The 15,600-nt window shown below is 42.3% G+C and overlaps 2 protein-coding genes across 2 annotated transcripts; both read left to right on the top strand.

Annotated features, from left to right (window-relative positions):
* The first annotated feature begins 1,474 nt into the window (after positions 1–1,474).
* Positions 1,475–2,217, top strand: LOC147318584 (hepcidin-like). Its single transcript, XM_086309879.1, has 3 exons — positions 1,475–1,670; positions 1,758–1,835; positions 1,968–2,217. Exons 1-3 carry the CDS (start codon positions 1,584–1,586, stop codon positions 2,052–2,054), a joined length of 252 nt encoding a protein of 83 aa, XP_086166005.1. The 5' UTR covers positions 1,475–1,583; the 3' UTR covers positions 2,055–2,217.
* Positions 2,218–7,379: 5,162 nt separating this feature from the next.
* On the top strand, positions 7,380–15,333 carry LOC147318583 (uncharacterized). The gene is made up of 4 exons (XM_086310151.1): positions 7,380–8,505; positions 8,856–13,813; positions 13,909–13,977; positions 14,783–15,333. The coding sequence occupies exons 1-2, from the start codon at positions 7,380–7,382 to the stop codon at positions 13,439–13,441; spliced, it is 5,712 nt and encodes a 1,903-aa protein (XP_086166277.1). The 3' UTR covers positions 13,442–13,813; positions 13,909–13,977; positions 14,783–15,333.
* The last annotated feature ends 267 nt before the right edge of the window (positions 15,334–15,600 follow it).

Genomic DNA, 15,600 nt, shown 5'->3' with positions numbered 1-15,600 from the left:
AAACATCAGCTGATACTAGAAATTAATATTAAATAAATTCTAACAACAGCTGATCAAGCTTAAACGTGCTGCTGTTGTTTAGCGCGACATCCGCTGGTTTCCTCTTTCGGTGCAAAGTGAGCGATAAACAAACAAGAGAGCCGATCAGCTGATCATTGATCAGTTTTCATGATTGAAGTAGAAACAGGAGAGGGAGGTGGGAGAATGAGAGGAGAAGAGGCAGCTGTGCAGCAAAGACACAGAATAACTCCAGCTTTGTGCCTTTTTCATTGTAGCTGAATTACGGGACAAACTGTTCCTTTTCACCTCAATAATAAGAAACGCGTAATATTTTCTCTGAATACCAGACGGGACAGTTGGCAACTCTAATAACTTATGAACAAAATAAAGTTCAACATCATTAACTTCATAGCACCCACCCAGCTGCATAGAAACTTCGTCATGCTAGCTAGCACGCAGTACGGAAAAAGTCAGAATAACGAAAATAAACTCCACCTAAACTTGGTTCATATCTGACCCAGAGAGACTGCAGGTCATAACTTCTTACCTGAAGTTCAGTTCACACTTGGACCGGCGGCCGCCTCGGGTCTCTTTTCCTTCTGCCTCCCTTTTCCTTCATCCACCTGCTGCCTCCACCACTTGCTAATGTTACTGAATCTTTGGAAGCTCCGCGATAGCCACCACACAAAGTAACGAGTAACGACCCTATCTAAATCCCAGTAACGAGTAACGCGTTCCTGATTTTGGCATAATAACTAGTTACCGTGCTCGTTACCACAATAATAACGTAGTTACTGTAACGCGTTACTTAATAACGCGTTAGTCCCAACACTGCTGATAACATTTAAAATGGTGAATTCACAAAGGACCCAACTTCAAGAAAAATGTAGACATTCATATACAGATTTATACTTTTATCAAACAGAGTATCCAATCTTAAATTACAAATCCCGAACTTTAATGCAAAATTCTTTTTGTCAATTCTTTTGTCTTTTTGTTTATCAGTAGTTTACGTATTCATTAATCTCGGAAAAGTGAACTTTATTCTTTACGTCATGCTGTTAATGTCAGAGATGTGGTAAAAGCTTTATTATGTGGCTGATAGTATATTCAGCAGAGGTTCAAAGATAAGTCAAGCTCCTGCTTTATCAAAAAACATTTCATCATTTGTTGACCATGACATTGTAGTCAAGCACACAGGTCAAAAGGCTTTGACACAGTGAAGCCAGGGATTTTAATCATTGCAAAAACTGCAGTAATTGTTAAGATAGCAGTCCAATGAACAGAGTCTGCAGTTAGGTTCATTTTTCACAGACATGACAGTCAGAAAGAAGTTAATGATTGAGCAGACACGAGTAAAACATGAAGAAATTCCAAATTTACCAGTCTTTGGAAATTTTTCACCCATTTTCCCGAGCGTCTCGTGTATGGTGCCAGTTATGAGGCAACAAAAGCCTGAGGGGATATAAATACTGGCACTTTTTCTATACTCAGCCATCGGATCAGAAAATCTCAAAGAGCTGACAACAAGAGACATCAAAACATCAGAGAAGAGCAAGAAGTTTAAGCTAAAACCTCTTAAGATGAAGACACTGACAGCTGCAGTTACAGTAGCCATTGTGGTCACAATTATGTGTATTCTGAGGAGCTCTGCTGTCCCTGTTGTTGAAGTAAGAAATTAACCTTTACTATTACAGTATTAATAACTCTATTGTGTAGTAAATTTTCTCGCTCTAAACATGACAACTCATTAATAGGAGCAATTGCTGGTGGAGCTAATGAACACTGACAATCCAGCTGCAGAACCTGAAGAGATATCAGTGAACTCGTGGAAGGTGAGCAGGGATATTTGAATGAATCATTGGGCTAATTTAAAAGTGCCCAGCAGGGAGCTACAGAGCACAAACAAGAGTGAGCTGTAAGGCTGAAGATGAACACTGTGCTCATGTTTCTTGTCTTTTACATAGATGCTGCATAATGGAAGACAAAAGCGTGGTATCTTTTGCGGCAGGTGCTGTAATGGCAAAGTCTGCTGGAGGTGCTGCTATGCCTAACTTGATTTGGTTTTACTCCTTTTATCAGCTGACAACTTTAAATTGTTAAAAAAAAAATGCAGCTGTTTTTACCCATGCACAACTGTCTATCTATGCACAACTGTGTAACATGAATTGCTTGCAAAAATAAATGCCTGAATAATAAAATGTAGCATTACTATAATACATTTCAGTGTTATTTTGTATGTCTACAGAATTTTTTCTATAACGTATATGTTAAAAAAAAAGAGTTACCTCACTGATAAACACCTTAAATAAATTAGTTAAATATTTAAACTCCAGTTAAGGTACGTAGTTTGGAATAATTGGAAAAATATAGCAGCTATAGCTAAAAACAAAATTATATAAGCAATAGCTTAACAAAGCATCTTCAGCTAGCTATACTTCTCCAAGTCTCGCAGAAAGTCAGTTATACAGTAATTAATTGATCTGTTTGTTTTTGTATTAGTCAGCTCGAGCTTGTAGTACAAAATAATATATAATTTCAGGAACACTAGCTTAAAGCAAACTCTGTATTAACTAATTAGCAAGCTAGCATGCTAAGCAAGCAGGTAATATCAGAATATCAGACTATCAAAACAATATCAGTATCAGTTAGATTCAAAACAAATTTTCTACACCAAATTGAAACAACTACCTGAACGTACTTTTTTCAGGTCACTACTGCTGAATGCTGATAAAAACTGTTTTATTTTTCAGCAAAAGAAGAATTAGCATTGGTGTAATGGCTCTTGGTGACAGTTATTTGACTAATAAGGTATGTAAGGGTGAACGTGTAACCCAGGGTATTTTCTGCAAAACACAGCAAATTTACAGATACCCCATAAAAAACTCACATGCAGACATTCAACTGTAAGAGTACAGTCACTGCAAGCATGACTGCTCATAAAAATAGCACACATAAAGGGAACCTGAGCAGCAGCTAATGCTAACTAAGGAAGTCTTTGCAGGAATGGAATGAACTAGGTCAATGAACATAGCACAAAGATAGTTCAACAAAGAGAGTGAACATGATTTTTTTGATATACAGAATTTAGACAGAGGTATTTGGCAGTCAGACTCCGATGGCCCGTCGCCACAGAACAGAACCCCAGCGGTAGTAGGAATTAGAGCAGGACCCCTGGAGTCTAGACCCTGGTAGTGGAGATTAAGATGGAGGCTTCAGAGGACCCTGAGTGATGAGAGGTGGGGATGAGGAGGAGGTGGACTGGACAAAGGCATCTGCCAATGAGAACGACTAACGCACAATGAGATTTAAAGTACGCGCCATGAATGCTGATTGGCCTGTGGATTGGAGTAGACCAGTTATGTCACAAACATCAGATACCATAAATCATCCTAAGGGAATTTATGCATAAGCTTCTTTAATACATACGTGTGTGTGTGTGTGTGTGTGTGTGTGTGTGTGTGTGTGTGTGTGTGTGTGTGTGTAAGGAAATTTGAGAAAAACAAAAAACCTTGATCCAAAATATGACACTAATGGTTCATTCCATCTCAAATTAACATGGAAAAAAGTACGGGCACAGTTTCACATATTTGAGATGAAAATGAAGACTGATAAATGACATGATAGTCCAAAAAAGTGTTATTTTGAAAATGTTGGAAAAAATATTTGTAGTCGGTAATGCAATGAGAGGTATAAAGGTATAAAGATAAAGATAAATTGTGAATGTTTACATAGTACAGTTTGTTGTTTCTGAGACAAGCACAGAATTCAGAAGGCTTTTCAGTAAACGTGACTGTAGTTTGGGATTTGAGTTATTGCAAAAGATGCAATATTTGTAAGTACAGCAGTGAAACAGCTACAGTAAGAATGTAGAAAGCCCACAGTGCTTATAATCCTTTGTAGTGGTATGTGAAGGGGCATTTACAATGACAGATCAATTCATGCCACATTGTTCAAATTCTTTTAAAATAAAATTTTAAAAAAGCCAGTTGTCATTTTCTTTTGACGTGTAAAATGTACTTTCATAGACAAGAAATTAAAAAGTATGATTGAAGAGCCACTGTTCATGGTATGTAAACTTTTGCAGATGTTTCCGGCTTTGGTTAATTTTGCAGTCTGTGATCTATTTACAATCGTGTAACTGCATCATCCAAATATTTTCTTAATAAATGTGCAGATCTTTCCCGTCTATAAATAACAAACTTACTAACTAAACATTACTACAATATAATGCTTAAATATATTTGTGTTATTTGTGCTTGCTTTATATATAAATGTTATTTAACTTGAATAACTAAAATGTGGAGATAAACATATACCTGTGGCGACTGCAGGCCTAGTTAAGTTACTAAATAATATTTCAGTCATCATCATTAGGCCAAAAACAATTTAGGCCCGTTCCTCATGTACAAGGTATTTTGGAAAACATAATGAAAGCAGAAAATCTTCATTTTAAAGAAAGGCCGATGTACAAAGTCTAATAAGCATATCTTACCATTGGACTGCACACTGAATTCCCCATTCAAGCATTGGCACTTAAGTACATCAGCAGATCTTGCTGAAAGTAAGTCATATACTAATTAATTAGTAGTGCACATGTTTAAACCCAACAGTAGCTATAGCAACTAACAAATTATCATTAAATAGCAAGTAAACTGAATGAAATTAGCTAACAATTATCATAGTGATAAACAACAGAATATGGTTATATGGTCCCATCTCGTCATTGCTGATGGAAATACACGTGAAGGCAATTTTGCCCTGCACAACAGGACTTCCTGAGCAGTAACAAACTTGGTTTGGTGGGTTTCCTTGACATTTATATACTCAAAAGTCTGTGGTCCTTCAGAAAATACTAGAATTTTTATCATGATTTGACTCAAACTAATAATAATCTTTCAGACTTTGCTATCTTAAAGAACCTTAAGCAGACCTGCAGATCTTTGGCATTCTAGCTGTCAGTTTGTTGAGGTCATCTGGAGAAATTCTACTCCATGCATCCTGAAGCAGCTCTGACCCCTCCCCCACATTGGACAATCGGACCATCTCTCCCTGTTCCTCACACCTCGGTATTCACCACTCATCCAACGTGTGAAACCTGCTGTGAGGACAATTAAAGTGTGGCCAGAGGGGACAGACGCAGTGCTCCAGGACAGATTTAAAAACACAGACTGGAATATGTTCACCCACACAGACCTGGACCAGTACGCCTCATCTGTACTGGATTACATCTCCAAAACCACAGACAGTGTCACCACCCAGAAACGGATCACCATGTACCCCAACCAGAAGCCTTGGATGAACCGGGATGTTCGTCTCCTCCTGAAGGCCCGCAACACTGCCTTTAGGTCAGGAGATGCACACGCCTACAGCACAGCCAGGGCTAATCTAAAGAAGGGCATCAAAAAAGCCAAACACCATTACAAAAAGAAGGTAGAAGAACACTTCTCCAACTCCAACCCCCGACGCATGTGGCAAGGACTCCAGACCATCACAGACTACAGGACCACCAAACCCTCCCCCGCATCCTCTGATGTCTCCTTCCTCAACGAGCTCAACAACTTTTATGCTCGTTTTGAGCGAGGGAACCCCACAACCACAACCAAAGCAGACATGACGCCAGACCACCAACCTCTGACTCTCTCCCCCACCGATGTAGGAGCGGTGCTGAGCAGGATCAATGTCCACAAGGCTGCAGGCCCTGATGGCATCCCCGGGCGTGTTCTCAGAGCGTGTTCTGGGGAGCTTGCAGGAGTGCTCACAGACATATTCAATCTGTCCTTGGCCCACGCTGTGGTACCGGCCTGCTTCAAATCCACCTCCATCGTCCCGATACCCAAAAACTCCAACCCATCTTGCCTCAATGATTACCGCCCAGTAGCACTCACCCCCATCATCACTAAGTGCTTAGAGCGACTGGTCCTAGCACACTTCAAATCCTGTCTCCCCCCCACCCTGGACCCCCACCAATTCGCATACCACCAGAACAGGAGCACAGAGGATGCAGTCTCCATCGCACTGCACTCTGTCCTCTCACACCTGGACAACAACAACACCTACGCCAGAATGCTGTTTATAGACTTCAGTTCAGCATTCAATACAATCCACCCCTCACAACTCATCAGGAAACTGACAGACCTGGGTATCAGTTCCCTCATCTGCAAATGGTTACTGGACTTCCTGACCAACCGCCCCCAACATGTCCGGCTGGATAACCACTGCTCATCTACCATCACAATGAACCACAAGGCTGTGTGATGAGCCCTTTCCTCTACTCCCTCTTCACCCACGACTGCAGACCTGCTGATGGTTCCAACACCATCATTAAGTTTGCAGATGACACCACGGTGATTGGCCTCATCAGTGACAACGATATATATGTACAGTGAGTTTATTTTGATCGATGTAATTAATGTTTACAATGAAAGTGAATTATATGGTGACTATAATTCCTGAATGTTTAAAACCTTGTAGATAATCTTTAATGTTACTGCAGGTTACAAATAATTGAACCTTGATACTGTGAAATTTTGGATATTGATACTTTGACCTTTGAAACTTGATATTTTAATGTTGTACAACATGACTGAACTGATGATGATTGAATTGATGATAGCTGATCTGAATAGTAGTTACTGCACTGTGACACTACTTTAGTTTAATTTGTGAGAGTTATCCTTAAAGGGCACGTGACATATATTTGGCCATTGTTTATAGGTCAGGTTTTTATATGGGACGAATCCAAAGACCAGGTCAGCGATTCCAGAACCCAGAGTGTTCCAGTGTTCACTGGATGGCGAGCCAACCCAAGATCCTAGGAGACGATATACATGTACACGCACACTCATTTGCACATTGATGGACTACAATCCTCTACTGTACAAGTAGTACGGTAGGACAGACAATCACACACACACTCCTTGTCAGATGAATTCTATGGGCCCCACCGGTACCATTTGGACTTAAAAAAGACTAATTCTTTTACTTGTGCACAATTTTATTTAATTCTATTTTTTTTTGCTACTTTGGGGGAAATTTTTATACTTGACATTCTGTTAAAACCTGTTGTAATACTGTGTTGTTTACAAATTTCTTTTACAAGGCTTAACATCACTAAAGTACTTTTAAAGCCACATAACTGTGTTTGTCTGGTTTCTCTGCCATTCGTGTACCAGAGCTCTAAGAGTCGTTCTCAGTCTTCTGACACTAGCCCAAATTGCTTATTACTTTAGTAATTATCCATTGGTACTTTATGTAACTCCACATAAGTGCTACAAAAGTGGCGAGCCAGCCAGGAGCTCTTTGGTGCATGAATATCAGCAGTGAAACCTCCTTAAAGTGTGTATTGTCATTGAAACATCTTTTGCTATTGCCACAAGATGGATTTTGTATTGAGCTCAGGTATCAAAGTCCCCAATGCAGTAATTGTTAGTGGTACACTCAATTCATCGGATGATGAAGGGGTTCTTGACTTTTTGAAGCAGTATGGTACCTTTAGAGCCGTCCCAGTTGTAGATCCAAACTCAGAATTTTTCAAAAACCTGATCGTCGAGTACCGAAGTGGTAACAGTTTCAACCCACCTGAAATTCAGAAAGTCATTGTGGAACACATCGTGAAGAAAGATGACTTGATTGCACATTCATATTCTCCAATGAGACTCCGGTCATTCTCTGGCAGGATCCCCAGACCCAGCGGTGAGACAGATTATGACACATGGCGTTCACATGTCGAACTTCTCAGGAAAGACCCTGCCATGTCTGAACTTCAAAAATCTAGAAAGATCTTTGAGAGCTTGTTGTCCCCTGCAGCTGACATTGTCAACAGACTGAGCCCAGAAGCTACACCTGAGACTTACCTTCAGTTGTTGGATGCAGCTTTTGGAACAGTGGAAGATGGAGAGGAGCTTTTCGCCCAATTCATGAACACTCTTCAGGATCCTGGTGAAAAGGCCTCTGCGTACCTCTGCTGTCTTCAGGGCGCATTGAACCTTACTCTGAAGAGGGGAGGAGTCTCTGCTGGGGATGCCGATAAACACATTCTCAAGCAGTTTTGTCGTGGATGTTGGGACCACACCTTGCTCTCAGATCTTAATCTTGAAAACAAGAAAAGCCAACCCCCAACATTCTCAGAACTTCTATTAATGCTCCGGACAGAAGAAGATAGACTGGCAGCTAAAGCTACACGGATGAAGAAACACCTTGGCTCAACCCGGCAGCGGGTTGTGGCGCACTGTCAAAAGACTTGCACCTGTAGTGAGCTACAGGCAGTGACTCAATCTGATTCTGACCCGTTGACAGATCTGAGGAAGCAAGTTGCATCCCTACAGAGTCAGTTTACTAATTTGATGGCAAAGAAACAGAAGAAAAGCTCGAAGCCTAAGGACAAGGCCGAGTGTGATTTACGTGAGATGGCTATGGCAACACCTAGCATCAAGGTCACAAGTGCGAAGCCTGCCAACTTGCGGCAGAGCACCCAGCCAAAACCATGGTACTGCTTCAAGTGTGGTCAGGATGGCCACATCTCAGCAAGTTGCAGTAATGACCCAGACCCCACTCTTGTCGCTGATAAGAGGAAGCAATTGAGAGAGAAGCGTCGCATTTGGGAGATGCAAAACACTCCATCTGCTGACCAGGATTTTTAGACGCAGTCTCAGTTGTGGGGCAAACTGGGACTGAAGCAGGTCAACATCGTCCCGCTAAATCTGGAAGTCAAGCTAAACCAAGAGCACAGGCCACTTTGAGGCAATCCCATGTTGGAGAACAACCTTTCAGACTACCTAAGAGGCTCATAGGCACAAAGAGTACAGGTCAAGTCACGATCAAAGGTAAGGTGTGCAGTTGTCTCCTTGACACAGGTTCTCAAGTGACCACTGTCACCAAGTCCTACTATGACCAGTATTTGTCTGAGCAACAGATAGAGCCACTACTTGACCTTCTGGAGGTTGAAGGGGCCAATGGGCAGCTTGTACCTTACCTGGGTTATGTTGAGATTGGAATCACCTTTCCTAAAGACTTTCTTGGTGCTGAACTAGAAGTCAAAACGCTAGCTCTAGTAGTCCCAGACACCGGGACATTAACGAAGTCTTGTGTATTGATAGGAACAAACACTCTTGATGTAGTGTATGAAATGTACAGAGAGGCAAACCCAGAGGGCTACCATCCCATTCCTCATGGGTACAGAACCGTACTCAAAGTACTGGAGTTGCAGCAAAAGCAAGGTTCAGATGAAAACGTTGGATTAGTGAGGATGCGTGGCAAGGATGAAGTGAACATCCCAGCTGGGAAAACAGTCGTTCTTGAGGGGACAGTATCAATCAAGGAATTTTACACTGAGAGATCTGCCCTGTTGGAATATCCTTCAGTATCTTCCCTGCCTGGGGGGCTTTTGGTGCAAACCTGTCTCCTTGACTTGCCAAATAACCAGTTGTGCAAGCTACCTGTAGTAGTTTCCAATGAGTCAGAGCATGACATTACCATCCCAGCAAAGAGTGTGATTGCAGAACTCAGTGCAATACAGACTGTCCTATCTCACAAACAAATTGTGAGTGAGCCATCAGAGTGTGAACCATCCAGGACCTCTAGTGTGACATTTGACTTTGCCGACTCTCCCATCCCTTCTGACTGGAAAGACCGCATTACTCAAAAGCTGAGCAGTATGCCAGAGGTCTTCGCCCAGACTGATTTGGATTTTGGAAGGACGGACAAGGTCAAACACCACATTAAGCTATCAGATGAGACACCATTCAAACACAGAGCCCGACCGATTCACCCGCACGACATAGAGGCTGTTCGAAAGCATTTGCAAGAGCTTCTCGCAACTGGAGTAATCCGCGAGAGCGAGTCCCCATTCTCTTCGCCAATTGTTGTGGTCAGGAAGAAGAACGGTCAGGTACGTCTGTGTGTTGACTACCGTAAGTTAAACTTACAAACAGTGAAAGATGCATACGCCCTCCCAAGACTGGATGACACCTTCACCGCACTCTCAGGTTCCAAGTGGTTCAGTACACTCGATCTTAAATCCGGCTATTATCAGATCGAAGTTGCAGAGAGTGACAAGCCCAAGACTGCCTTTGTCTGTCCACTAGGTTTCTGGGAGTTCAACCGTATGCCACAGGGAGTGACAAACGCGCCAAGTACTTTTCAGAGGCTTATGGAGAGATGCATGGGAGACATAAATCTGAAGGAAGTTGTTGTTTTCCTGGATGATCTCATAGTTTTCTCGAAAACCCTTGAGGAGCATGAAGCCAGACTCATGAAAGTCCTGGAACGCTTGAAGGAGTATGGCTTAAAGCTGTCCCCCGAGAAGTGCAAGTTCTTCCAGTCCTCAGTTCGGTACTTGGGGCATGTTGTTTCTCAACACGGAGTAGAAACTGACCCAGAAAAGACAGCCACACTTAAAACTTGGCCAGTCCCTCAGAACCTTAAGGAGCTGAGATCCTTCCTTGGGTTCTGTGGATATTACAGACGGTTTGTTAAAGGCTACTCAAGTATTGTGAAACCGCTGAACGATCTAACGTCCGGTTATCCACCACTGAGGAAGCATTGCAAATCAAAAGGGAGGAGTAATCAGTATCATGATCCAAAGGAGCCGTTTTATGGACGGTGGACCCCTGCATGCCAGAAAGCATTTGAGACTATCATTGACAAGCTAACGTCGCCTCCAGTCCTGGCCTTTGCTGACCCAAAGCTGCCTTACATCCTTCATACGGATGCGAGCACTACGGGCCTTGGAGCAGCCTTATACCAGGAGCAGGAGGGACAGCTGCGGGTTATCGCCTATGCGAGTAGAGGTTTGTCAAGTAGTGAGTCCCGCTATCCAGCACATAAGCTCGAGTTTTTGGCTTTAAAGTGGGCTGTAACAGAGAAGCTGAGTGACTACCTCTATGGCAATCAGTTCACCGTTGTCACAGACTCAAACCCTCTGACCTACATCCTCACCTCAGCAAAACTCGATGCAACCAGTTACAGGTGGTTGGCGTCCCTCTCTACCTTCAATTTCAGACTCCAGTATCGTTCTGGAAAACAAAATGGAGATGCCGATGGACTCTCGCGTCGTCCTCATGGCAGGCTACCTGATGACCTTACATCTCAAAAAGAGAGAGACCGGATATGCCAGTTCGCAAAACAACATCTGTCAGATCCAGACAATATTGACTCAGTCGATCAGGACGTTGTTCATGCTATCTGTGAGAGACAGTTTGTTTATCATTCAACCACCTCTGAAGCTTTGGGTGATGATGCAGGTATAACCCTTGTCGAAAGTCTTGCCATTTCTGGAGATGCTATACCTGACAGCTTTGAGCAGGAAGAAACATTGGGAGGCTTACACATCATTCCCCACCTGTCACCGGCAGATCTCAGAGACAGCCAGAGATCTGATCGGTGCATCAGACATGTTATTACCCAGATGGAGAGTGGGGAGAAACCCCCTCCCACATTGAGGAAAGAACTTCCAGACGTAGTCCTGTTGCTGAGAGAGTTGAACAGGTTCGAGCTGTGCAATGACATTCTCTACAGAACACGAAGAGAAGGCGGTAATAAACATTACCAGTTGGTCTTACCTGAAGACCTGCGAGAGTCTGTGTTGACAAGCCTACATGACAATATGGGTCATATGGGAATAGAGCGCACACTCGATCTGGTCAGAGCCAGGTTCTATTGGCCAAGAATGTCCTCAGATGTGGAGAAAAAGATAAAGACCTGCCACAGGTGTGTGCGCAGGAAAACGTTACCTGAGAAGGCTGCACCTTTGGTGAATATCATGACGACAAGACCCCTCGAGCTAGTCTGCATGGATTTCCTATCCATTGAACCAGACAGCAGTAATGTGAAAGATGTTCTTGTCATCACAGATCATTTTACTAAATATGCAGTCGCTATCCCAACATCGAACCAAAAAGCTCGGACTGTCGCAAAGTGTCTGTGGGACCATTTCATAGTACACTATGGCATTCCTGAAAAATTACACAGCGATCAAGGGCCTGATTTTGAGTCTCAGTTGATCAAGGGGCTGTGTGAAGTAGCAGGCATACAGAAGATTCGGACTACGCCGTACCACCCCAGGGGCAACCCGGTGGAGCGTTTTAACCGAACACTCTTAAGTATGCTTGGAACTCTGGAGAACAAAGACAAGTCACATTGGAAGGATTTTGTAAAGCCTTTAGTTCATGCGTACAACTGTACCAAGAACGAGGTAACTGGATTCACACCGTATGAGCTGATGTTTGGGCGTCAGCCACGGTTGCCTGTCGATTTGGCTTTCGGTTTACCTGTGAGAGAACAACAAAACAAGTCACACTCCCAATATGTTAAGGACCTCAAATCCCATCTTGAGGAGAGCTATAGAATAGCTACACGGAGTGCTGCAAAGGTAGCCGAAAGGAACAAAACCAGATTTGACAAACATGTGACCACATCTACCTTGGAAATCGGGGACCGAGTGCTGGTCAGGAACATACGCATTCGAGGAAAACACAAACTCGCCGATAAATGGGAGCAGACCGTCCATGTGGTGGTGAAACGAGCTGGAGACCTCCCTGTCTACACCGTTAAACCAGAGGGCGGGGATGGCCCCATACGCACCCTACACAGAGACCTCTTACTCCCTTGTGGGTTCCTCTCTGCAGCCAAGGAAGTGAAACCTGAACAACCAGAACCCAAGAAAAGGCCCAGAACGCGACGGACCACTCAGAAAGACAATGAAAGAGCAGATCACCCCTCGGACGAGGATGATATTGTTTCAGTCCACTGGTTTGCAGATAGATCAGTGCCAAATGACTCGGCGTACATTGTCAAGCGAGATCTTCTGCTGACCCATAAATCAAGTCTTGGTCAAGATGATGTGACTGCAGATCAAGACAAGTTGGCTGGTAATGCTCCAGCTTGTGCAGACACCATCTCCGATGTTGTTCCAGCCAGTCATGCTGACCATAACCAACCTTATGACAATCAGATTGCGAGTTATGGAGAAGCCTTGTATGGGGAAGACTTAGCTGGAAATGACGAACCTGAAAAGGAAAGAGACTTACCCGGAAATGACGAACCTGAAAAGGAAAGAGACTTACCCGGAAATGACGAACCTGAAAAGGAAAGAGACTTACCTTCTACGGATCGCCCTGACATGAGGGATGAACAAATCCTACTTCTTTCGGACATGTTAGGGAGTGATGAGGAAGGAGAGGACTTGATATTTGACAGGGAAACAGTAAACAAAGAGAGAGATGAACAAACAAGCAAAGAAATTCCTGTTCGAAGATCAGAAAGAAGTCGCCAGCCACCAAAAAGGCTAGACTATGCTGAATTGGGAAATCCCCTTGTCACTGCGGTCAAATCATTATTTCAGGGTTTAACCACAGCTTTCATTGACTCTTTAAATTCTAAAGCTGAATTATTGTTCTTAGATGATGCAGTTCACAGTAGACATGCAAAGGGACTTGCATGAATTCAAGAGGGGAGGGTGTAACCCAGTTCCTAAAATCATCTCAAACAGAAAGAGAAGAAAAATTAAAACATTTAATGTTCATTGTTCTGTTCTTACTGTCCCGGTTAATGAAAGTGAAATGAGATCAAAATAATTATTTAAACATAGAAGGGATGCAGATTATATATGATATGCTCTGGTCAAACAAGGGTTAAGTTTCTCAGAGGGTTGATGAGCTCTGATGAGAGCCTATTGTTTTACTCCACTCCTCACATGTCAGCCAATCGGTGAAGCTCTAGGCAGCTCTTGTCCCTCCTTAGTACCAGCTCCCAAGTTTTCAGTCTCTTGCTTCTACAGCCGAACAGAGCAGACGGACTAAAACTTTTGTTATCGGTAAGCTGGAGAAATTAACCTCTAACGAGTTAAAAGAAATACCATCTAAACTGATATTTTTCACAAATTATGTATTTGCACTTGTTGTTGTCAAGGGCAGAGCGAAACCGGAGGGTTTACTGAGCTGTGGCTCCATGTAAATGCTGAGCATCCACTCGACGGCGGTAAGCTAAATGTGGCTAATCAGACACGTGATGTGCGGAGTGTGGGTACAGTTGTTCGATGTCTCTGAAACGCTGTTGTTATGCTAGTTAGATCGTTAACTAAGTCATTAACATGTGAAAAGCTGTAAATGGTTAAAGCAGCTAAAAATAACTTTATGAGAGATAATTGTAATCAGACTTTATCCTGCTTCCTGTTTAAATTTTGATGTCAATCAGTTGTTTTACAATACTCAGTATTGAACACTTGGAGGTAATTTTTAGTGTATTTCCACTTGTACTGGTAGGCCTATGGTACAAGCGGGATTAAGCACGTCTATTTTAATACTCCTATTTGTGGACTGAGACCTTGTGTTTACGTGTTATTGAAATTGATTATTTGCACTTTGTTCAATTTCTGATAAGCATTTGCATATTATTCCATTTCTTAAAAGGGGTAATATACTTATTTATTTGTGATTAGATATATATGTACAGTGAGTTTATTTTGATCGATGTAATTAATGTTTACAATGAAAGTGAATTATATGGTGACTATAATTCCTGAATGTTTAAAACCTTGTAGATAATCTTTAATGTTACTGCAGGTTACAAATAATTGAACCTTGATACTGTGAAATTTTGGATATTGATACTTTGACCTTTGAAACTTGATATTTTAATGTTGTACAACATGACTGAACTGATGATGATTGAATTGATGATAGCTGATCTGAATAGTAGTTACTGCACTGTGACACTACTTTAGTTTAATTTGTGAGAGTTATCCTTAAAGGGCACGTGACATATATTTGGCCATTGTTTATAGGTCAGGTTTTTATATGGGACGAATCCAAAGACCAGGTCAGCGAATCCAGAACCCAGAGTGTTCCAGTGTTCACTGGATGGCGAGCCAACCCAAGATCCTAGGAGACGATATACATGTACACGCACACTCATTTGCACATTGATGGACTACAATCCTCTACTGTACAAGTAGTACGGTAGGACAGACAATCACACACACACTCCTTGTCAGATGAATTCTATGGGCCCCACCGGTACCATTTGGACTTAAAAAAGACTAATTCTTTTACTTGTGCACAATTTTATTTAATTCTATTTTTTTTTTGCTACTTTGGGGGAAATTTTTATACTTGACATTCTGTTAAAACCTGTTGTAATACTGTGTTGTTTACAAATTTCTTTTACAAGGCTTAACATCACTAAAGTACTTTTAAAGCCACATAACTGTGTTTGTCTGGTTTCTCTGCCATTCGTGTACCAGAGCTCTAAGAGTCGTTCTCAGTCTTCTGACACTAGCCCAAATTGCTTATTACTTTAGTAATTATCCATTGGTACTTTATGTAACTCCACATAAGTGCTACATAAGCTTTCTCCTGAACGCCGCACAGCGACATCTGCAGATTGGAATGAAGACTGCACATCACAGGATTTTAAGGAGGAAAAGCCTACTTGGTAATTAGGAAGTGAGCAACCAGAAGAAGTCACTTGAATCTGGAGAGGAAGAGCTCTAGAGTGGTATTCGCAGGATCTGGTGTAGAATCACTCCGTACTGACGCAAGGCAGGTTAAGGTGGGTGAAAAGCCTTTCTCGGGAAGATGCAAGACTGATATGTGATTGCCT

The sequence above is a fragment of the Aulonocara sp. 'chitande type north' Nkhata Bay genome, linkage group LG11 (assembly GCF_057382095.1).
Source record: "Aulonocara sp. 'chitande type north' Nkhata Bay isolate Kocher_YH1m ecotype deep benthic linkage group LG11, A_spYH_male_GT1.1, whole genome shotgun sequence".
NCBI classification, from domain to species: Eukaryota; Metazoa; Chordata; class Actinopteri; order Cichliformes; family Cichlidae; genus Aulonocara; species Aulonocara sp. 'chitande type north' Nkhata Bay.
Note: the sequence above shows the minus strand (reverse complement) of the source record. Positions and strands in the feature narration are given on the sequence as shown.